The sequence below is a fragment of the Emys orbicularis genome, chromosome 20, assembly GCF_028017835.1.
Source record: "Emys orbicularis isolate rEmyOrb1 chromosome 20, rEmyOrb1.hap1, whole genome shotgun sequence".
NCBI lineage: Eukaryota > Metazoa > Chordata > Testudines > Emydidae > Emys > Emys orbicularis.
Window position 1 is genome coordinate 16,844,691 of NC_088702.1, and position 23,897 is coordinate 16,868,587.

General features: G+C 56.3%; 1 protein-coding gene across 1 annotated transcript in view; it reads left to right on the top strand.

The window, feature by feature from the left end:
* The first annotated feature begins 7,266 nt into the window (after nucleotides 1-7,266).
* LOC135892199 (alpha-tectorin-like) overlaps nucleotides 7,267-23,897 on the top strand; it is a 40,783-nt gene continuing 24,152 nt past the window's right edge. The window contains exons 1-9 of the mRNA XM_065419911.1: nucleotides 7,267-7,426; nucleotides 7,877-8,475; nucleotides 9,272-9,836; nucleotides 10,044-10,642; nucleotides 12,181-12,745; nucleotides 13,797-13,996; nucleotides 15,254-15,646; nucleotides 21,638-21,924; nucleotides 23,208-23,496. Of these exons, the coding sequence (XP_065275983.1) occupies nucleotides 7,267-7,426; nucleotides 7,877-8,475; nucleotides 9,272-9,836; nucleotides 10,044-10,642; nucleotides 12,181-12,745; nucleotides 13,797-13,996; nucleotides 15,254-15,646; nucleotides 21,638-21,924; nucleotides 23,208-23,496 (3,657 nt within the window). The remainder of the gene's footprint in view (nucleotides 7,427-7,876; nucleotides 8,476-9,271; nucleotides 9,837-10,043; nucleotides 10,643-12,180; nucleotides 12,746-13,796; nucleotides 13,997-15,253; nucleotides 15,647-21,637; nucleotides 21,925-23,207; nucleotides 23,497-23,897) is intronic.

A 23,897-nucleotide genomic window follows, 5' to 3' on the forward strand; every position in this document is an offset into this window, starting at 1 on the left:
TGAGTTAAACATCCAAGACGGGTTTCAGAGTAGCAGCCGTGTTAGTCTGTATCCGCAAAAAGAACAGGAGTCCTTGTGGCACCTTAGAGACTAACACATTTATTTGAGCATAAGCTTTCAAGATGGGTGCCATGGGCCTGCTGCTCAGGGGGTCAAGGGCAATTTCAATCCCCATGTGTGTTTCCATTTTATTGATACTAGAACTCCCTCCTCTTTCACAGACCCTGGGTGCCCAGTGAATAGCCACTACAAGCTGTGTGAGCGTCCCTGCCAGGACCTGTGTGCCAGCTCCTGGCCTCCGCATCTGTGCAGCTCCCTGTGCTCCGAAGGGTGTTTCTGTAATGACGGGTACCTGTGGAGCGGGGATCAGTGTGTCCTGCCAGAGCACTGCGGCTGTGAGCACGACGGACACTACTACGGGGTGAGTTGCAACTTCATTCTCTGGACAATGCTGAGGAAACATGGCTGGATGGGCAAGTATAGACTCATTTTTCCCACTCAAGGAGCAAAGAGTCTCCTTTGTATCTAACTCTCGGGCCCTGCAGTGTGTGTTTCCACTTGAGGAGTCAAGCTTCTGCTTTCTTTCCCTCCCTCTCGCTTTCTTTTTATTATTGTTGTTCTTCTTTGTATTCTGATAGCACCCGGAGCCTAGTCACACAATAGGGCACCCTTGAAATAGGCACAGAACAAAGAGATGGTCCCTGGCCAAAACAGCTTACACCTTATATATAACGCAAGAGTCAACAAGGAGAGACAGACCAGGGAACACAAAGAAATAATCAGACAATTCTGTTTGCATAAGTGCCCTCCTCCTGCCTAAGCATGTTTTCTGGACTCAGGGCATGTCCCAGAGCTAAAGAGCCCTGATAAATCTCGCATTTCCTTCTGTGTGTCTCTATCCCATTTGCTCGAGTGGTTTGTTTTTGTGACATTTTGCTGATGATGACCATTTCCCTCTCTCTCTCTCTCTCTCCATCCCAGGTTGGGGACTTTCTCTGGCTCTCTGATTGCACCCAAAGGTGCAGCTGTGACGCCTCTTCTACTTTCTGGTGTGTCCCCGCCAGCTGTCACCCCGGCCAGCAGTGTGCTGTGAAGGACGGGAAGTTGGGCTGCCAGAGCCAGCTGACCACCTGCACGGTGACAGGCGACCCTCACTACTTCACCTTCGATGGGGCTGTGGCCCATTTCCAGGGCACGTGCGCCTACGAGATCTCACACACCTGCAACTCCTCCCTCGACTTCTCCTTCCGGGTGGTGGCCGCAAACAGGAATTTCCGGAATCCCCGGGTCTCCTTCATTTACCGAGTGGAACTTTGGCTCAGAACTGGCCACTTTAATTCCCACGTCGTTCTGGAGCGAGGCAAAGACGTTCTGGTGAGTTGAGCACTTTGACCCATTAGCAGAAAGGACAAAGGAGAAACAGCCACAACTATCCATCTCTCATAGGTGTTTATCTGGCTCCCATCGCCATAGGATCCGAGCGCCTCCTGTTCTTGAAATCATTTAACCTCACAACCCTCCTGTGAGGCATGGAAGTGCTATTATCCCCATTTCACAGATGGGGAAACTGAGGTGCAGATTTCAAGATCTTCTATGATTTCTGTAGGAGTTAGGTACCTACGTACCTTTGAGTATCAGCACTAGAGAGACTAAGCTGCTAATAGCTGCCCAATGGGTTTTTCAGAGCACCAAGGCACTTATGAAAACCCCATTAGTGTCTATCTGCTTCTTTAGGGGCTGACATACCTTTTGAAAATCTGGCCTTAAGGGACTTGCCCAAGGTCACACACTGTCTGTGGCAGACCCAGGACTTGAACCCTGGCCTCCTAGCAGCCAGCCCATTCAATTTCTACCCTACCACAAGGCAAATAATGGGAGACATTTTTGTTAAGGTCATTTGTCCAAGGGGAAGCAGGGCTTCGGTTGGGATTGTCCTGAGAGCGCCTCTCCCTCTAGCCGTGCGCTGGGACTCACCTTGGATAACCACCTGCCCCCTCTGGATTTATTGGCCTTCAGCTTCTGCTCTTTGTCAGCTTTGTGCCTGGACTCAGCGCCTCCTCCCTGGGGAGAGGTCATTTCACCTTGGTGATTTACAAAGGCATGAGGCAGCCCTGTGCTTCCCGGTGCAGACTGTCTGCATCGGAGGTGGGGAGGTCACAGCATGGCTGGGGAGAGCAGGCTCTGGAGATGCTACCCCATCCCAGCGCGTACAGGCAGGCAGGGGTGAGGAATGGGTGTAGCCTTGACAGCGCTCCCAGCGCACTGGCCAGGAGAGCTAAGCTGTACAGAGAGATGACGGGTATAGACTGACAGCGGATTGCTTCCCCCTTTGCTCCCGGCAGTAGATCAGTTGTGCCTCTGAGAGTCACCAGCCACTGCGTGGTCAGTCCCCGTACTGGCATAGCCCCTTACTCTGGCCAGACTGTGAGATTCCAGTCCTTGTAAAAAGTTACAGCACACGGACTTTGTCTGCTGCTTGCCTCTTCTTGTGTCCTTTTGAGATCGATATTTGATAGATCTAGCGCCTCAGATACCAGGGCTGCCACTGTCCAGCAACTTCCATGTGGTTTTATGGCTGGAAATATTCTTTATCGTGCTGCAATGGAAAATCCCCTCTGTAATTCCTTGGGAATCGTTCTGTTACCTAGTCAGGAGCATACTCCCCAGTCCCAGCCCACCTCCCGTCCTGTTTCAGGTTGATGGCACAAAGACCCCTTTACCGGCCCAGCTGGGACCCGTGGCCAACATCACCAGGGTGAAAAACATGGTGACTCTGAAAGCAGGCGCCAACGTGGAGATCCAGTTTAATGGCCGCCATGCCTTGTTTGTCCGTGTGGGCCCGGAGTATCGGGAGCAGCTGTGCGGGATGTGTGGGAACTTCAATGGGGATCGCAGGGATGATATAATCCTGCCCAATGGGGAGAGAGCTTCGAACGACGCAGAGTTTGGGAATGCCTGGACCTCTGACATCAGCCCACCAAGGTGTGTTTGTTATCTGTTGATCTTCCCTGCTTTGTTGGTGACTGCCTGTTTCCATGGCCACATCTGTTCTTCTCCCTACGCTTTGTTGCTCTAGATTATCGTCTCTTTCTCTGTTCAGTATATTGTCATGGCAGCATCTCCCCTTCCATTCCCATCTGGCAAGCATAGAACACATGCCTTTGTCAATAAATTATTGATCTCTGTTTCTTTATACTCTACTCATTGTTCTTTACTCAGGGAGAAAATATCTTTACCTGAGAAAGGTTTAAAGGGTCCCTATTGAAGCTGAGATGGTTAAATGTTACCCTGGAAAAGGTCCAGAGAAGGGCAATGAAAAAGATTAGGGCTGTTCCCATATGAGGGGAGATTAAAACCAGGGATTGTTCCACTTAGAAAAGAGACGGCTAAAGGGGAATATGAAAATCATGAATGGTATGGAGAAAATGAATAGGGACCTGTTATTTATCCCTTCACATAACAAGAACTAGGGTTCACCTGATGAAATTAATGTGTCAGGTTTAAAAAAAAAAAAAAAAAGGAGGTACTTTTTCACACAACACGCAGGGTTTGTTGTGAAGGCCAGAAGTATAACTGGATTGAAAAATTAATTAGATAAGTTCCTGGAGGATAAGTCAGCAAGTTAAAGAAGTATGAATTGGATGAATGGACAATAGGGTGAATAGAAAGCTGGCTAGATCGCTGGGCTCAACAGGTAGTGATCAACGGCTCGATGTCTAGTTGGCAGCCGGTATCAAGCAGAGTGCCCCAAGGGTCGGTCCTGGGGCCGGTTTTGTTCAACATCTTCATTAATGATCTGGATGTTGGGATGGATTACACCCTCAGCAAGTTCGTGGATGACACTAAAATGGGGAATAGGTAGATATGCTGGAGGGTAGGGATAAGGTCCAGGTTAACCTAGACAAATTGGAGGATTGGACCAAAATAAATCTGATGAGGTTCAACAAGGACAAGTGCAGAGTCCTCCACTTAGGAAGGAAGAATCCCAGACACTGCTACAGGCTGGGGACCCAGACACTGCTACAGAATCCCAGACACTGCTACAGGCTGGGGACCGACTGGCTAAGCGGCAGTTCTGCAGAAAAGGACCTAGGGGTTACAGTGGACGAGAAGCTGGCTATGAGTCAGCAGTGTGCCCTTGTTGCCAAGAAGGCCAACGGCATATTGGGCTGCATTAGTAGGAGCATTGCCAGCAGATCGAGGGAAGAGAAGGATGTGGAAAAATTGGAAAAAGTCCAGCAGAGGGCAACAAAAATGCTTAGGGGGCTGGAGCACATTATTTATGAGGAGAGGCTGAGGGAACTGGGCTTATTTAGTCTGCAGAAGAGAAGAGTGAGGGGGGATTTGATAGCAGCTTTCAACTGTCTGAAGGGAGGTTCCAAAGAGGATGGAGCTCGGCTGTTCTCAGTGGTGGCAGATGACAGAACAAGGAGCAATGGTCTCAAGTTGCAGTGGGGGAGGTTTAGGTTGGATATTAGGAAAAACTATTTCACTACGAGGGTGGTGAAGCACTGGAATGGGTTATCTAGGGAGGTGGTGGAATCTCCATCCTTAGATGTTTTTAAGGCCCGGCTTGAAAAAGCCCTGGCTGGGATGATTTAGTTGAGATCGGTCCTGCTTTGAGGAGGGGGTTGGACTAGATACCTCCTGAGGTCTCTTCCAACCCTGATATTCTATGATTCTATAATAAATCCATCCATGGCTAATAACCAAGATAGTTAGGGATGCAACCCCATGCTCTGGGTGTCCCTCAACCTCCAACTGTCAGATGCTGGTACTGGACGACCGGGGATCACTCGATAATTGCCCTGTTCTGTTCACTCCCTCTGAAGCATCTGTCACTGGCCCCTGTCAGAAAGGATCCTTGGCTAGATGGACCATTGGTCTGACCCATTATGGCCGTTCTACAGGACAATACTTGGTGCTCCGGATTATAAGTGCATATCTCACCTACCCTCCGCCATCCCTGTCTGCTCCCCTCTTGTGTCAGGCACAGCATTACTCTACAGACGAATGCTGCTCTCACAAAACTTCAGAGAACAGCATTTGTTCCTATTCTCATGTCTTGGCTGTTTATGATGGTGAAGCAAAGGAAAGGTCTCTTGTTCTGCAAGATTCCCCCTCACTGCAAGAGGACTTCCAATGTCCCCTGCAAGATATCACAGGCTTCCACCAGTTCCCCCTGCAGGGGAATTGCACTTTTGTGGCAGGAACCCCCGTTTCCCTTTAAGAGCCCAATTCAGAAATGAGCCCTGTCAGCTGGTTGAAAAGAGCAGGTCTGTGGATCAGGAACAGCTTGTATTAGGGAAACTCCCATAGATTCATAGATTCTAGGACTGGAAGGGACCTCGAGAGGTCATCGAGTCCAGTCCCCTGCCCTCATGGCAGGACCAAATACTGTCTAGACCATCCCTGACAGACATTTATCTAACCTACTCTTAAATATCTCCAGAGATGCAGATTCCACAACCTCCCTAGGCAGTTTATTCCAGTGTTTAACCACCCTGACTGTTAGGAACTTTTTCCTAATGTCCAACCTAAACCTCCCTTGCTGCAATTTAAGCCCATTGCTTCTTGTTCTATCCTTAGAGGCTAAGATGAACAAGTTTTCTCCCTCCTCCTTATGACACCCTTTTAGATACCTGAAAACTGCTATCATGTCCCCTCTCAGTCTTCTCTTCTCCAGACTAAACAAACCCAATTCTTTCAGCCTTCCTTCATAGGTCATGTTCTCTAGACGTTTAATCATTCTTGTTGCTCTTCTCTGGACCCTCTCCAATTTCTCCACATCTTTCTTGAAATGCGGTGCCCAGAACTGGACACAATACTCCAGTTGAGGCCTAACCAGCACAGAGTAGAGCGGAAGAATGACTTCTCGTGTCTTGCTCACAACACACCTGTTAATGCATCCCAGAATGATTGCTTTTTTTGCAACAGGATCACATTGTTGACTCATATTTAGCTTGTGGCACAGTTCTCCTTTTCCTTCCCCCCTGAACCGAATCTGCTCCCCCACATCACAGGTGGGAGCCACAGAGAGAGGAACTGATGCAGTAAGACAAGGACAATTGTCAGGAATTTGCCTCTGTGCATGTCCTGACTCTTTAGCAAAATGCCTCTTGATAAACTGCCGTGTAACTGTTATTGATGTGACACTTCCAGGTGTAAGAATGACACTGGCTTCACTGAGCCCTGTCCAGAATTGTACGAGGTTGAGCAAGTGTGTGGGATCCTAACGAACCGCACCGGCCCGTTTGCTGAGTGTCACTGGCACGAGAGCCCAGCCCCTTACTACGAGGCCTGTGTCTACGACCTCTGCCAGTACGGATGGGGCAATCGCATGCTGTGCGCAGCCGTCGACTCCTATGAAGAGACGTGCGCTATTCACGGCGTGAAGACAGGTCCCTGGGGAGAAGCGACTGGATGTGGTAAGCAATAAGGGGCTTTGCTTGTATTCAGCATTAGTTACACTCTTCCGAACAGCCTGGAACAGACAAGATCTAGAATGAGCTACTTATTCTATCCATGCAATGCAGGGGGCAGCATAATTGGTCCCCCGGTGCCTCTGCCTGAGGTTACGGGGCAGCTAATTTGAATGCCAGGATGGAGTCTGTCTTCACACCCCAACATTATGGGGCCGCAGGAGCCCAAACCGCACAACATGGAGCAGCACAAAGAGAAGCCCCACGCAGCCCGTGTGCAACGCAAATGTACTAATCCCACAATTCCGCAGATAAGAGCGTGGGGAAAAGACCTTCCCAGTCCCAAATCAGAGTTTTTATACAGAGTGAGCTAAAGAATGGCCCTGTGAGCCAGTGGCCTGGGGTAGCAGCCATTAATCTGGGGCTGTAGAGGTTGCTGTTATGCCTGGGTACGGCAGAGGCCGGCATAACACAGCAGGGCAGTGGGGGACTTGCTGCAAGTGAACAGGAGACATGGTGTGCACGGCCCCAGTATCTGGTCCTGCCATGCGGGCAGGGGACTGGACTCGATGACCTCTCGAGGTCCCTCCCAGTCCTAGAGTCTATGTGTCTATGAATCTCAGTGGTATAGAAGGGAGAGGCTCCAGCCCAGCAGAAGGGTTCTCTACGGGGCACAGGGCATAGGCAGCGGCGCTGGCTCGCTCCTTCCCTGCCCTCTCTGGGAGACGTTCACCCCCATGTGATGGACCAGCCCAAGGCCTAGACCCGACTTGTGTCCCACTGACACCTTCAAAATAGGATTTAACTCAGTGGTGCCCAAACGTTTCCTCTTGCCAGTACCGGAATGTGCCGGCGCTCCCGCAGCTCGGGAGCGGAGTCGCGGCCAGGCCGGGGGCTGCGGCCGGAGGGGCAGGGGCCAGGAGCTGGTGACCGAGCCACAGCCAAGAACAGAGCCATGGCTGCAGCTACGGTCGGCAGCTCGGGCCGAGGCCCCAGCCGAGCTGGTGGCAGAGCGTGCTGGTGGCACTCCCTCCCCGCTCCTCCGTGGGGGCTGGCCCGTGCCCCCCCGATGTTGCTCCGCACCCCGCTAGCAGGGCGCACCCTGCAGTTTGGGGACGACTGATTTAAGTGCTTGGGTGACCCCCGCACAGGGGCCAGTTTCACCCGGAGAGGACGGGGGCAAGGTGTTGGCTGCCTCCCCCTTAAAGCATCAGCATTCTGTGTCTCCTACGCCAATGACTCCGTCTTCATAGTCGGAAGGTGGAGATGCAAACCCTGCAGCCGCCTGAGCGCCCATCTCGTGTTCCTGGGTCACAGCGGCTTTTTACATCTAGAAGGCGGTTGCCAATACAGGGGTGGAAGTTCCCAAACCCTGTGCACTAGGGATTAACCCTAGCAAATGGGACAAGAGTCTTCTGCATTGTCTTCTGGTGACTCTTTTCCCTCTATCCTAGACACCACCTGCCAAGCCAGTAATTATTATGACTTCTGTGGCCCTGCCTGCCCTGCCTCTTGTGCCAACCTTAGTGCACCCCTGCTCTGCACCAAGCCCTGCGTGGCGGGATGCTTCTGTAGGGAAGGGTATGTTCTGGACGCTGGACGCTGTGTGCCTGTGAGCCAGTGCGGCTGCACGTTGAATGGTCAGTATCACCAGCTGGGAGAGGAGGTGATCCTGACAGACACCTGCAGCAGGAAATGCAGCTGCCGGCAGCCTGCCCAGCCCATGCAGTGCCAGGATCATGCCTGTGGGGCTCTGGAGATATGTAAAGTTGTGGATGGCGTCCGAGGCTGTTACCCTGTGAAGTTTGGCACCTTATGGGTGTTCGGCCACCCACACTACACCACGTTTGACGGAGTCATGTTTGATTATCAAGGAGCCTGCAAGTACACCCTGAGCAAGTACTGTGGCCCCCCGGGGAGCCTCCCCGACTTCACCATCAAAGTGGTGAACGAGCCGAAAAGCTCCATTGCAGTGTCCTGGGCGCGCCTGGTGGAGCTCAACGTCTACGGGGAGCGTATTGCTATAGCTGGGGGACAGTACGGCCAGGTGCAGGTAAGAGCATTTCATAGCTCAGCCCAGAAATGATCAGGTGAGAAAGCAAAAGCCCTGGACAGTCTTGTGGGGGGAGAAGACCCGCGCACTGTCCCCTTAGATGTGTTTGGGGGGAAAGCAGGATGTTGAGGTGTCTTACCTCCCACTGTGACTTTGAGATGCTGTCCAAGTGAAGCGGGGTCAGTGTCCCAAAGCCGTTAGTAGGGCAGCAACTTTGATCAAAGCCATATGGGGCCGCGCAGGTGAACCCTGCATCCACGCTGCCCCCCGCCACATCTCGCACGCTGCCATGAACGTCGGGCCTCATTGCCACGGGAGAGACCGGCAGGCAGTTCATGGACAGCTTGAAAGGTAAAGGCCCAGTGAGGCATCAATTCTCACTGACCCCCAGGTGTGCAGGAACACAGACCCAGATGTGATGTGACACAGTGTGTGCAGTGACTAAGGATGCCTAGAGATGTACAGCAAAATAGGAAACCTTGCACTGCCATCACCAGGGACTCTAAACCGACCCCTCGGGGACCCGGGGCGGCTGCCTAGAGAGAACCAGAGCTTCCCTGTCAGCTGCAGGCAACTTTGTGCTTTTTCAGGTAATTCCCCAGCCTACAGTCAGAGAAATTCTGAAGGTCTGAATGCCAAGCTCAGCCAGGCAAACAGTGCAGCCAAACCCCATGTCCCAGTCACACTTAGATCCAAGGGCTCAGACCACAGGCCAGCTGGGAAATAGCTCTGAGCCAGAAATGCACAGTGGGGTTTGGCATGACAGCGAATGGCCCATGTCTCGCTTTCTCCCTAGGTGAACGGATCCCTGGTCAATCTGCCTCTGGTCCTTGCATCAGGCAAACTCTACGCCTATTTCAGCGGCTCGTCTGCTGTGCTCCAGACGGATTTTGGCCTCTCTGTGTCCTACGACTGGTCCCACTCTGTGTCGGTTTCTGTTTCTGAGATCTACTTTGGGTCACTGTGTGGACTCGGTGGGGATTTCAATGGGAACCAGAGCGATGATTTCCGGACCCCAAACGGTTCTGTGGTTCCTGATGCCGTCACCTTTGGCAACAGCTGGAAGGATGCTGACTCCCCTTTTCACTGCACGGCTGTTGGGCTCCCAGCCCAATGTAATGAAGTGGAACTAGCCCAGTACAGATCTCAGCGCTACTGTGGGGTCATCACAGATACTACTGGGCCTTTTAAAGAGTGTAACCAGCCGGTTGATGCTCAGGTCCTCCTGGAGAGCTGCGTGAGGGATGTGTGTGTGACTCGGAGCAGCCGTGAGACCCTGTGTCAAGTGCTTCGCAGTTATGCCCAGCGGTGCCAAAGTCGTGGCATTGCCATTGAGCCATGGAGACAGCAGGCTGGGTGCGGTAAGTAGATGATTCCAAATACTAGGAGAATCTTTGTTAGTTTTAGCCCCCATATCTTTCTCCTTTATGTACCCACTCAAGCACTGGGCTGGGCCTTAGTGGTCTGGCCACTCTCTGTTCTTATCTTTCCTCCATTTTTATTCCTGCCTAGGAAGATCCCCTGCAGTGTTTCTCCCGTATTTCTAAACACTCCTTTCTTTCTTTCAGAGCTAACCTGCCCCGCCAACAGCCACTATGAGCTCTGTGGACCTTCCTGCCCGGCCTCTTGTGCCCACCCAGCTGTGCCCTCCCGCTGCCGGACTGCGTGTGAAGAAGGGTGCCAGTGTGACCCTGGCTTTGTGCTGAGTGGCACTGACTGTGTGCCTCGGGAGCAGTGCGGCTGCACCCACAATGGCAGATACCACCTGGCAGGGGAAAGCTTCTGGGAAGGAGAAAATTGCCAGAGATTGTGCAGATGTGATGGCTCCTCCCACGCTGTCCAGTGCTCCCGCTCTGCCTGTGCACTGGGGGAATTCTGTGGCACTCGAAAGGGGGTTTATGGATGCCACGAACGAACCAACGGCATCTGCTGGGCTTCTGGGCTGCCCCATTACACTACGTTTGATGGGAAGCGATACGATTTCCAGGGCACCTGCAGATATGTCTTTGCTGAAGTGTGTGGGGCATCCCAGTCCTTACCCTTCTTCAGAGTGGAAGTGAAGAACGGAAACCTGCCCCATGCTCCTGTGGCTGTGACCTCGGAGGTGTTTGTCCTTGTGAACAGGACTGAGATCCATCTGCAGAGAGGGCAGCACGGGACAGTCAAGGTAATTCCATGGGGCTAGCGCTCTCTGGGAAAGCACTGTATCACCATCTGTGGAGATTTAACCAGCACTATCACTCAGAACTTCCTGAAACTGTCACAATTCATGCCATGTCTACACTCGTGAGCTTACCGCGACACAGCGGTACCGATGCAACTGCTCTGTGCCGACAGGAAAGCTCTCTCCCATCGAAATAATTAAACTACCCCCAACCAGCGGCAGTAGCTATGTCGGCATGAGAAGCTCTCCCACCGACATAGCGCTGTCCTCACCAGCGCTTATGTCAGTGTAACTTATGTCAGTCTGGGAGGAGGTTTTTTCACACCCCTGAGTGAGACAAGTTTTTCCGACATAAGTGGTTGTATAGACATAGCTTCAGGCTGAGATATTCCATGCCTGTCTCTGCCGGAGGAAACTGCTGGTGTAACATTTGATCTGAAAAAGTTTAGCTATTTATTCAAACAAGAAAAATGAACCCCCCCCCCCAAGAATTTTCCTATTACAAACAGTTATTTCAGAGCTGATTTGAGCATGTCTAGTGTCAAAGCAGCTGGGGAGAGAACAGTGAAATTGACCTGGGCACTAGTCACCATTAAGGAGAATTGTCTTTGAGAGTACTGATGAAATTAGCTCTTTAGCTGTCTGAAAATCGCACCTCACCCACATTCAGTACCTGCGGGATGATTTTTGCTCCTTTATCAATGCCCCAAATGAAGGAAAGTTGTGCTGTGCATGGATCTTAGCTGTATAGCATTCAGAGGAGTGCAGTCTAAACCACTGCACACTTGCCAAGGTGCAAACAACAGTGCCACCTGCTAGGGTGCGCATGGACTGGATTGTGCTAGGTCTTCTTCAAGCAACCTCGGAAAGCAGGGCTGAGGGGGGAAAGGAAAGAGGCCAGTGCTCAGTTTGACTCACTGCACACCTGGTGTAGGAATGACTTTCATGGACCCCGTCTGGCACACAAAGGTCAGTACGCTGCGGGAGAGGATGGCCACATGTGGAGGTTCGGAAATTGAATGATGAGAAGTAGTGATTAAAGGCTGTATGAACAGGCACATGCCCGGGGGAGTGTAGTTTGGCTTGCGCATACACCCTGAAGCTTAGCACTTCCTGACATGTCAGTGCCTTGCTGTGCATGCTTCCCCACCCTCGCTGGTTTTATGCAATAGAAATTAAAGAGGGAGGGGAAAGACGTCTTCATTATTCGTCTTGCTTTGGGCCTAGAAGCCCTCGTCATGTTGTGCTCGGTGCTATACAAACACAAAACAAAAAGACGTCCAAGCTTAATTCTCCTACCTACGCCCTCCCTGCCCACACACCCCTTCAAATGCTCCGGGGTTGTTTCTTACAGCAAATTGTCCTATGCAGCTACAGGGAGAAGATGGGTTTAATAGCTCTCTGCTGGTCAGATTACAGTGGGATTTCCCCTAAACTCCTCACCCATCACCAACTCTGCCTGCCACTGCCCTGTTGTTTTACGGTGTGTGAGGGATCCACCCCCTGGATTAATCTCTTTGGTGCTGTTTTCCCCCAATCAGATCGCTGGAGTGACTGTGACCCTCCCGGTGAATGTTAAAACACTAGGAGTTGCCATTTATCAGCATGGGCTGTACACGGTGCTGCAGACTCCCTTTGGGCTCAGGGTGAGCTACGACCTGGCCCACAGCCTCTTCGTCGGCCTCCCCCCCGAGTACCGAGGCCAGACCTGTGGGCTGTGCGGGAACTTCAATGGGGCTGCTGAGGATGATTTTGTGACGCGTAACGGCTCCCTAGGGAAGGATGCCTTCCACTTCGCTGCAGACTGGAAGTCGGAGGATGTCCCTGGCTGTGACGACGGCTGCTCTGATTCCTGCCCTGGGTGTGAAGAGGAGGAAAGTCTGGTGCAGTCCAAGTCCCGGTGCTGGGTGATCCAGGACCCTGATGGGCCGTTCTCCGCTTGCCACTCCCAGATTGACCCAGGCCACTATCTGTCTGATTGCATCTTTGACCTGTGTGTGTCAGGAGGGGAGAGCAGTGCCCTGTGCGAGTCCATTCAGACATACGCAGCCGCCTGCCAGAGAGCGAATGTCTCCATCTCACCTTGGAGGAGCGAGTCTTTCTGTGGTAAGCAGAGACCATGTTTGTGTCTTGCTTTTTAAATGGAAAGTGTCTCATTTGTGACTTGAGATGTGGCCACAAACAATGGCCGGTGATGTCACCTGTCAGGAGCCACTGGCTCCTAAGAACATACAGGTCGAGTGCTTGTTCCTCAAACATCTGAGCACAGCAGTGAATGCCCAGTGGTCACCAGCTTCACATCCCAGCTTAGCTTGAACATCCGTTAACAGAACGACCCAACTTGGGTCAGTTTCACTCACCTGCTGCCTGAGAAAAATGGCACCAAAGCTATTTGCCAGGGGAGGAGGAGAGGCAGGAGCGCCCCTCGCCAAGGAGACGTGAGTTGAGGAAGAGGAGAAAGAAAAGGGTGGGGATAGCTCAGTGGTTGGAGCATTGGCTTACTAAACCCAGGGTTGTAAGCCCAATCCCTAAGGGGGCCACCTAGGGATCTGGGGCAAAAAATCAGTACTTAGTCCTGCTAATGAAGGCAGGGGGCTGCACTCAGTGACCTTTCAGGGTCCCTTCCATCTCTATGAGATAGGTATAGCTCCATATTATTTTTTATTATTAAAGAGAGGGAGCGAGAGCGCGCTCCCCTTCTCCTTTCCAGCAGTCTGCAAGGGAGGCTTCACATTTATCAGATGCCAATGGCAGCAGCTGCTACAAAAAGATGGAGCCCACAGACAGCCCCCTGGTAGGAATCCCAGCTCCCTTTCCCAGCAGGTGGGGGATGGTTTCCTACTAGGGTGTTGCCCTGGCGCCTTGCAGTGGTGGGTGGGGGGAGAATGGGATGCTTCTTTTGTACCTACAAGCTGGTTTAGCCCCCCCGGCTGGTAGGTGTCTGGCAAAGTTCTCCCGCCCTGTCCTAGTGGCTTTGCTCACTTCAGCTCCCGGAAACATCCTGAACTGGGCAGGACTGCCAAGGCCCTCTATCCCCTGCTGTGAATTCTGGGCTCGCCAGCTGGTGCCTTTTCATACCTTGTTCTGGAAATGCCAAGCGCCTCTCCCCGGGATTAACACTGGATCTTTTCCCTTCCTGCTCCTTTCTCTTTGCCAGCCCCAGGATGCCCAGCAAACAGTCACTACGAGCTCTGCGAGCCCCCCTGCCGGGACTCCTGTGCACGCCGCTTGATCCAGGCTCACTGCAGCCGTCTGTGTGCCGAAGGCTGTTTCTGCAACGACGGGTACCTGCGCAGCGGGGCCAGCTGCGTTCCAGAGAAGCAGTGCGGCTGCGTGCACAACGGGCTGCACTACCCGGTGAGTTTCCTGGCGGGCGCTTTCCTGGCTCCAGTGTACTGAGGAGACCTTTTGGCAAAACAGTTTTTTCCATCAGAAAATGCAATTTTCACCTTTTAGTGTCAAAATCAAAATGTTTTGTCGGAACATGTCGATTTCAACAAAACTGCGTTGGTTACGTCATCATTTGGTTCATTTCATTTTGACATACATTAAACTATTTCCTTGAATGTCTTCACGGTTCTAATATTGAATGTGCTATAAATATTGTGGTAAATATATTATGATGTTTTACATGATCTAAACAAAATTACCTTAGTGAAACAAAACAATTTGACATGACCTAAACAAAACATTTTGATGGCTCCAAATCCATTTTTCTGGAATCTTCATTTTGCAGGAAACTTCAGCATTTAGTTCAGTTTGGAATGAAAACTAAGTTCCAAATGTTGGACGTTCGCATGGAACGGAAATCCCGTTTTCCGACCAGCTCTGCTACTGAGCCCCGTGGGAGGTGTCCAATTGACAGGGAAAGCCACAGAGAAACCTGGATAAACTCTCTGTTACTTCACTCACCTCTGTGGCTGCTTCGGTCACATCACCAGAGCTTTTAACCAGGGGATAGATCCTACATCTGCATGGCCTAAGTGCACCCTTGTAGAGCAATGGGATTCCATGTGGATGTGCTAATCTACCCATGTCCCTGGGCCAGCCAACTCTCATGCACCCCCTCGTGGTCTAGGGTCATGCTACAGGCAGCCTGCCTCAGTTTCCCCTCTTGTTCCAATAAAACTTCCCTTCAGGTTTTTGCTTGGTCAAAAATTCCCCTCCTTGGGGACTAGGTTTATTAATGTAAAAGAACCACAAATAAAACTCAAAATCCCAAACAGAATCCACAATGCAGGGTTTCTCCTCCTCCCTCAAGGCCTTACTGCGTGGGGCCTTTGCAGGCTCTCCCCTGCTTGGTCAGGGTCTCTCCCAGACTCCCCTGGTCTCAGGGTCTTCCTGGTAGGTGCCTTTCCTCACTCTCTGCAGACTCTCTCACAGCCACGGCTGCCCTTCCTAGGGAATTACCGATTCACTCCTGGTGGGGCTCGTTCTGTCGCTAGGGCTGGCTAGCCCCAGCCCTTAAGGGGCAAGTCACCTGTCACCTGCAGCACCTTCTTGGACTGGGAACTAATCTCTGATTTAGGATTTGGGGTATTTCCCTTCTTTCCACCCCATCCTTCCTTCTACAGCTACGCTCTGCTGACTGGTTTCTGTCTGTTACCCCTGCAGGTTGGGGACCGGGTCTGGCTCTCTGGTTGCCAGGAAAGGTGCAGCTGTGACGGCCATTTCCATTTTCATTGCGTCCCCGCCAGCTGTCACCCCGGCCAGCAGTGTGCTGTGAAGGACGGGAAGTTGGGCTGCCAAAGCCAGCTGACCACCTGCACGGTGACAGGGGACCCTCACTACTTCACCTTCGATGGGGCTGTGGCCCATTTCCAGGGCACGTGCGCCTACGAGATCTCACACACCTGCAACTCCTCCCTCGACTTCTCCTTCCGGGTGGTGGCCGCAAACAGGCACCGCAGGAATCGCCGGGTCTCTTTCGTGTCTCGGGTGGACGTCTGGCTCGAGAGAGGGGAGCAGAATGCGCACGTTGTCCTAGGGGACAGCAAGGTTGCTGAGGTGAGCGTGGAGATATTTGAAATGAGCTCCAGCCCCAGAGAGCCCTCCCTGTCCGACCCCAGCACAGCCCGCTAATGAACGCTGCTCCCCAGGGGATCCCAGCCCCCCACCCCTCCGACCCCAGCACAGACCCTGCTAGTGAATGCTGCTCCCCAGGGGATCCCAGTCCCCCACCCCTCTGATCCCAGCACAGACCCTGCTAGTGAACGCTGCTCCCCAGGGGATCCCAGCCCCCCCCACCCCTCCGACCCCAGCACAGCCCCTGCTAGTGAATGCTGCTCCCCAGGGGATCCCAGCCCCCCCCCTCCGACCCCAGCACAGCCCCTACTAGTGAACGCTGCTCCCCAGGGGATCCCAGCTCCCCACCCCTCTGATCCCAGCACAGACCCTGCTAGTGAACGCTGCTCCCCAGGGGATCCCAGCCCCCCACCCCTCTGATCCCAGCACAGACACTGCTAGTGAACGCTGCTCCCCAGGGGATCCCAGCTCCCCACCCCTCTGATCCCAGCACAGCCCGCTAATGAACGCTGCTCCCCAGGGGATCCCAGCCCCCCACCCCTCTGATCCCAGCACAGACCCTGCTAGTGAACGCTGCTCCCCAGGGGATCCCAGCCCCCCACCCCTCCGACCCCAGCACAGCCCCTGCTAGTGAACGCTGCTCCCCAGGGGATCCCAGCCCCCCACCCCTCCGACCCCAGCACAGCCCCTGCTAGTGAACACTGCTCCCCAGGGGATCCCAGCCCCCCACCCCCCACCCCTCCGACCCCAGCACAGCCCCTACTAGTGAACGCTGCTCCCCAGGGGATCACAGCCCCTCACCCCTCTGATCCCAGCACAGACCCTGCTAGTGAACGCTGCTCCCCAGGGGATCCCAGCCCCCACCCCTCTGATCCCAGCACAGACCCTGCTAGTGAACGCTGCTCCCCAGGGGATCCCAGCCCCCCACCCCCCACCCCTCCGACCCCAGCACAGCCCCTACTAGTGAACGCGGCTCCCCAGGGGATCACAGCCCCTCACCCCTCTGATCCCAGCACAGACCCTGCTAGTGAACGCTGCTCCCCAGGGGATCCCAGCCCCCCCCTCACCCCTCCGACCCCAGCACAGCCCCTGCTAGTGAACGCTGCTCCCCAGGGGATCCCAGCCCCTCACCCCTCTGATCCCAGCACAGCCCCTGCTAGTGAACGCTGCTCCCCAGGGGATCCCAGCTCCCCACCCCTCTGATCCCAGCACAGCCCCTGCTAGTGAACGCTGCTCCCCAGGGGATCCCAGCCCACCCCACCCCTCCGACCCCAGCACAGCCCCTGCTAGTGAACGCTGCTCCCCAGGGGATCCCAGCCCCTCACCCCTCCGAAACCAGCACAGCCCCTACTAGTGAACGCTGCTCCCCAGGGGATCACAGCCCCTCACCCCTCTGATCCCAGCACAGACCCTGCTAGTGAACGCTGCTCCCCAGGGGATCCCAGCCCCCCACCCCTCTGATCCCAGCACAGCCCCTGCTAGTGAACGCTGCTCCCCAGGGGATCCCAGCCCCCCACCCCTCTGATCCCAGCACAGACCCTGCTAGTGAACGCTGCTCCCCAGGGGATCCCAGCCCCCCACCCCTCCGACCCCAGCACAGCCCCTGCTAGTGAACGCTGCTCCCCAGGGGATCCCAGCCCCCCCTCACCCGTCCGACCCCAGCACAGCCCCTACTAGTGAACGCTGCTCCCCAGGGGATCCCAGCTCCCCACCCCTCTGATCCCAGCACAGCCCCTGCTAGTGAACGCTGCTCCCCAGGGGATCCCAGCCCCCCACCCCTCTGATCCCAGCACAGCCCCTGCTAGTGAACGCTGCTCCCCAGGGGATCCCAGCCCCCCACCCCTCTGATCCCAGCACAGCCCCTGCTAGTGAACGCTGCTCCCCAGGGGATCCCAGCCCCCCACCCCTCCGATCCCAGCACAGCCCCTGCTAGTGAACGCTGCTCCCCAGGGGATCCCAGCACCTCACCCCTCTGATCCCAGCACAGCCCCTGCTAGTGAACGCTGCTCCCCAGGGGATCCCAGCCCCTCTCCTCTCCGACCCCAGCACAGCCCCTACTAGTGAACGCTGCTCCCCAGGGGATCCCAGCCCCCCACCCCTCTGATCCCAGCACAGCCCCTGCTAGTGAACGCTGCTCCCCAGGGGATCCCAGCCCCCCCCTCACCCCTCCGACCCCAGCACAGCCCCTGCTAGTGAACGCTGCTCCCCAGGGGATCCCAGCCCCTCACCCCTCTGATCCCAGCACAGCCCCTGCTAGTGAACGCTGCTCCCCAGGGGATCCCAGCTCCCCACCCCTCTGATCCCAGCACAGCCCCTGCTAGTGAACGCTGCTCCCCAGGGGATCCCAGCCCACCCCACCCCTCCGACCCCAGCACAGCCCCTGCTAGTGAACGCTGCTCCCCAGGGGATCCCAGCCCCTCACCCCTCCGAAACCAGCACAGCCCCTACTAGTGAACGCTGCTCCCCAGGGGATCACAGCCCCTCACCCCTCTGATCCCAGCACAGACCCTGCTAGTGAACGCTGCTCCCCAGGGGATCCCAGCCCCCCACCCCTCTGATCCCAGCACAGCCCCTGCTAGTGAACGCTGCTCCCCAGGGGATCCCAGCCCCCCACCCCTCTGATCCCAGCACAGACCCTGCTAGTGAACGCTGCTCCCCAGGGGATCCCAGCCCCCCACCCCTCCGACCCCAGCACAGCCCCTGCTAGTGAACGCTGCTCCCCAGGGGATCCCAGCCCCCCCCTCACCCGTCCGACCCCAGCACAGCCCCTACTAGTGAACGCTGCTCCCCAGGGGATCCCAGCTCCCCACCCCTCTGATCCCAGCACAGCCCCTGCTAGTGAACGCTGCTCCCCAGGGGATCCCAGCCCCCCACCCCTCTGATCCCAGCACAGCCCCTGCTAGTGAACGCTGCTCCCCAGGGGATCCCAGCCCCCCACCCCTCTGATCCCAGCACAGCCCCTGCTAGTGAACGCTGCTCCCCAGGGGATCCCAGCCCCCCACCCCTCCGATCCCAGCACAGCCCCTGCTAGTGAACGCTGCTCCCCAGGGGATCCCAGCACCTCATCCCTCTGATCCCAGCACAGCCCCTGCTAGTGAACGCTGCTCCCCAGGGGATCCCAGCCCCTCTCCTCTCCGACCCCAGCACAGCCCCTACTAGTGAACGCTGCTCCCCAGGGGATCCCAGCTCCCCACCCCTCTGATCCCAGCACAGCCCCTGCTAGTGAACGCTGCTCCCCAGGGGATCCCAGCCCCCCACCTCTCTGATCCCAGCACAGACCCTGCTAGTGAATGCTGCTCCCCAGGGGATCCCAGCCCCCCCCCCACCCCTCCGACCCCAGCACAGCCCCTGCTAGTGAACGCTGCTCCCCAGGGGATCCCAGCCCCCCCCCACCCCTCCGACCCCAGCACAGCCCCTGCTAGTGAATGCTGCTCCCCAGGGGATCCCAGCCCCCCACCCCTCCGACCCCAGCACAGCCCCTGCTAGTGAACGCTGCTCCCCAGGGGATCCCAGCCCCCCACCCCTCCGACCCCAGCACAGCCCCTGCTAGTGAACACTGCTTCCCAGGGGATCCCAGCCCCCCACCCCCCACCCCTCCGACCCCAGCACAGCCCCTACTAGTGAACGCTGCTCCCCAGGGGATCACAGCCCCTCACCCCTCTGATCCCAGCACAGACCCTGCTAGTGAACGCTGCTCCCCAGGGGATCCCAGCCCCCACCCCTCTGATCCCAGCACAGACCCTGCTAGTGAACGCTGCTCCCCAGGGGATCCCAGCCCCCCACCCCCCACCCCTCCGACCCCAGCACAGCCCCTACTAGTGAACGCGGCTCCCCAGGGGATCACAGCCCCTCACCCCTCTGATCCCAGCACAGACCCTGCTAGTGAACGCTGCTCCCCAGGGGATCCCAGCCCCCCACCCCTCCGATCCCAGCACAGCCCCTGCTAGTGAACGCTGCTCCCCAGGGGATCCCAGCCCCTCACCCCTCCGACCCCAGCACAGCCCCTGCTAGTGAACGCTGCTCCCCAGGGGATCCCAGCCCCCCACCCCTCTGATCCCAGCACAGACCCTGCTAGTGAACGCTGCTCCCCAGGGGATCCCAGCCCCTCACCCCTCCGACCCCAGCACAGCCCCTGCTAGTGAACGCTGCTCCCCAGGGGATCCCAGCCCCTCACCCCTCCGACCCCAGCATAGCCCCTGCTAGTGAACGCTGCTCCCCAGGGGATCCCAGCCCCCCACCCCTCTGATCCCAGCACAGCCCCTGCTAGTGAACGCTGCTCCCCAGGGGATCCCAGCCCCCCACCCCTCTGATCCCAGCACAGACCCTGCTAGTGAACGCTGCTCCCCAGGGGATCCCAGCCCCTCACCCCTCTGATCCCAGCACGGACCCTGCTAGTGAACGCTGCTCCCCAGGGGATCCGAGCCCCTCACCCCTCCAACCCCAGCACAGCCCCTGCTAGTGAACGCTGCTCCCCAGGGGATCCCAGCCCCCCACCCCTCTGATCCCAGCACAGCCCCTGCTAGTGAACGCTGCTCCCCAGGGGATCCCAGCCCCCCACCCCTCTGATCCCAGCACGGACCCTGCTAGTGAACACTGCCCCCTGAACCACCACCCCCGTTCCAGCGCCCCTTGTCTGTGGCGCTAAGACTTCTGGGCATGTCCCATGGCCCTTAGCCTAAGCGCTGCAATAAACTGAGCCGCTCCATGAATTCGTTCCCAGTGCACGGCAGGAGAGCGTCTGTCCTTCCTGGGCAGGGCTGGGGGGGTGTTGGGAAGGCACTGAAGTGACACTAGTTGGCATCCAGATTTCAGGGGGGTGATGAATTGTGCTCGCTCAGGGTTTGGCCTCTTCTCCCTCTCAGGCCAGGCAACATGAGGTCAAAGCCCTGCGAGCCTCGCATGCAGGGTGTGAGACCAGGACTCCAGGCGGGCGCTAGGCCAGGCCTTAGCTCTGCTGGGAAGAGACGGCTCTCAGAGCAGGGGCTGTTTGGTTGTGCGGCTGGGAAGAGACGGCTCTCAGAGCAGGGGCTGTTCGGTTGTGCGGCTGGGAAGACACGGCTCTCAGAGCAGGGGCTGTTCGGTTGTGCGGCTGGGAAGAGACGGCTCTCAGAGCAGGGGCTGTTCGGTTGTGCGGCTGGGAAGACACGGCTCTCAGAGCAGGGGCTGTTCGGTTGTGCGGCTGGGAAGAGACGGCTCTTGAGCAGGGGCTGTTCGGTTGTGCGGCTGGGAAGAGACAGCTCTCAGAGCAGGGGCTGTTCAGTTCTGCGGCTGGGATGAGACGGCTCTCAGAGCAGGGGCTGTTCGGTTGTGCGGCTGGGAAGAGACGGCTCTCAGAGCAGGGGCTGTTCGGTTGTGCGGCTGGGAAGAGACGGCTCTTGAGCAGGGGCTGTTCGGTTGTGCGGCTGGGAAGAGACGGCTCTCAGAGCAGGGGCTGTTCGGTTGTGCGGCTGGGAAGAGACGGCTCTCAGAGCAGGGGCTGTTCGGTTGTGCGGCTGGGAAGAGACGGCTCTCAGAGCAGGGGCTGTTCGGTTGTGCGGCTGGGAAGAGACGGCTCTCAGAGCAGGGGCTGTTCGGTTGTGCGGCTGGAAAGAGACGGCTCTCAGAGCAGGGGCTGTTCGGTTGTGCGGCTGGGAAGAGACGGCTCTTGAGCAGGGGCTGTTTGGTTGTGCGGCTCTGAGCGCAGTGGGGTCCTGGCCTGTGACTGGGCTCAAAGGCGCCCCTACAATATAAATAAATATTGAGGAGGGAAATCAGCTTTCGGGGCCTCAACCTAGAACCCGCTGAACATCTCTGCTTCCCAGCCCCCGCCCCCCTTCAGCTCAGCCCTGGTGGCCTGGTGCCCCCAGGGCTGTTCCAGGCCTGGGGCTCCATGATTGCGGAGGGCGAGGCTTTGGCCTCCCCCCCCGGGGGAATCGCGCCTGGCAGGTGGTGTCCCAGGCGGCGCTCACTGCCCTGCGTCCTCTGCTCTTTCAGGTTAACGGGGCGAGGGTGAGCCTGCCGCACGCCCTGGGCCCTCTGGGCAGCGTGTCCAGGATCAGAAACCTGCTGACCATCCAGACCCCAGCCAACGTGGAGATCCAGTTCAACGGGCGCCACACGTTGTTCGTCCGCGTGGGGCCGGAGTATCGGGGGCGGCTGTGCGGGATGTGCGGGAACTTCAATGGCATTCGCAGGGACGATAAAGTCCTGCCCAGCGGGGAGAGAGCCCGGAGTGACGCAGAGTTTGGGAACGCCTGGAAGGCTGAGCCCAGCCCGGCCAGGTTTGTGGGATCCTGGTGGACCAGCGGGATCCCGGTGGACCAGCGGGATCCCTGGGGATGTTTGGTAGCTGTTTACCGGAGAAATTAACCGAGGCTTTCGCGTTGGGATAGGTCATTGTAGGAGTGGAAGCTGCTGGACTGGGCTGGGAGGCAGAGCTCATAAATGAGGCTCTGGAAATTAGCAGTGATGAGACAGCTGCTTGGTGACTTGTTTGGGTCTCAGGCCTGTTCCTCGTGGTACGGCAGATGAATGGAGTGGAGGGAGGGGGGAGAGCTGGGTGAACAGATGAATGGAGCAGGTGGGGGGAGAGAGAGAAGGTGACAAACTCTTATTCCATAACTTTTTAAAAACGAATTATTTCCTGTTCACTTCACTGTAGGTTGAGGACAGGACCTGTGCACGCGCGTGTCTGTGTGTGTGCGTGTGTCTGTGTGTGTGCGTGTGTCTGTATGCACGTCTGTGTGCATTCGCCTGTCTGTGTGCGTGTCTGCACACGCGTCTGCGCGTGCGCGTCTGTGTGTGTGTGCATTCGCCTGTCTGTGTGCGTGTCTGCACACGCGTCTGTGAGTGTCTGTGTGTGTGCATGTCTGTGTGTGTGTGCATTCGCCTGTGTCTGTGTGCATGTCTGCACACGCATCTGTGTGTGTCTGTGTGCGCGCGTCTGTGCGTGTGTGCATTCGCCTGTGTCTGTGTGCGTGTCTGTGTGTGCGCGTCTGTATGTGTGTGCATTCTCCTGTGTGCATGTCTGCACACGCGTCTGTGTGTGCGCGTCTGTGCGTGTGTGCATTCGCCTGTGTCTGTGTGCGTGTCTGCACACGCGTCTGTGTGTATGTGTCTGTGTGTGCGCGTCTGTGTGTGTGTGCATTCGCCTGTGTGCATGTCTGCACACGCGTCTGTGTGTGCGCGTCTGTGCGTATGTGCATTCGCCTGTGTCTGTGTGCGTCTGCACACGTGTCTGTGTGTGTCTGTGTGTGTGCAGGCATGTTGTGACAGGCTCCTCTTTCCCCTCCCCTACCTCTCACCCGAGTCTCATCCCCTCCCCTTCCCCCGAAGCACGCTGGGCCTCATTTATTTGTGTGCATGAGAAATCACAAGCTGGAGCGGCCCTGGGAGATGTGCTGTAGGCTGGCACAATGCATGTTGCTGGGAGGCAGAGTTTAATACAGAGCTCAGAAGGGCCCCTGGTGGGAGTGTGGGGAGGGTCAGACACTCCCTAGGTGATACTAGAGAGAGCCACTCCCTTTGCCGTGCCCCAGGTACTGCTAACTTCCCTTTGTTCCAGGTGTTCGGATGACACCGACTCCCCGGAGCCCTGCAGCGACCCCCTGGAGTTTGAAGAGCTCTGCGGGACCCTGACTAGCCAATCGGGACCGTTTGCCGAGTGCCACTGGCATGTGGACCCTGCCCCATATTACTCCTCCTGCCTGTACGACATGTGCCACTACGGGACGGCCAATGGGATGCTGTGCATGGCCATCGCCTCCTACGAAGAGCTGTGCAGCCTTCAGGGGATACGCGTTGGCGCCTGGAGATCGTCTGTGCAGTGCCGTGAGCACCAGTTCCACCTGCAGGCCCGGGGACAGAGCACTGGGTTGGGGAATTTGGGAGTGTTGAGATTGAGCCTGAAATCTTGGAGGAGCCATAAAGCCAATGACCTGATCCCCCGTAGTCATTAAAACCCTTTGGGGGGCATCCGGTGTCCTAGTCACATCCCCATTTGGGTATTTACATTCTTCCTCCTCCATTCTCAAATGAGGATTCTCCTCCACTTCCTGCCACAACACACTGTGCAGTGTTCCTGTAGGCTGCGCCTCTCCCCAGGGGTGGCTGCATTTCAGCACTGTGTGAACAATCCCTCTACGGTATTTGTGTGGCTGCTAAAACAGCCGCTGGGTCCCACTCCTGAACTGGCTGCATTGCGGCACCGGCAGAGCAGTGTTGCTCTGTGACTGCTAACCTGCTGTTGGGGCCC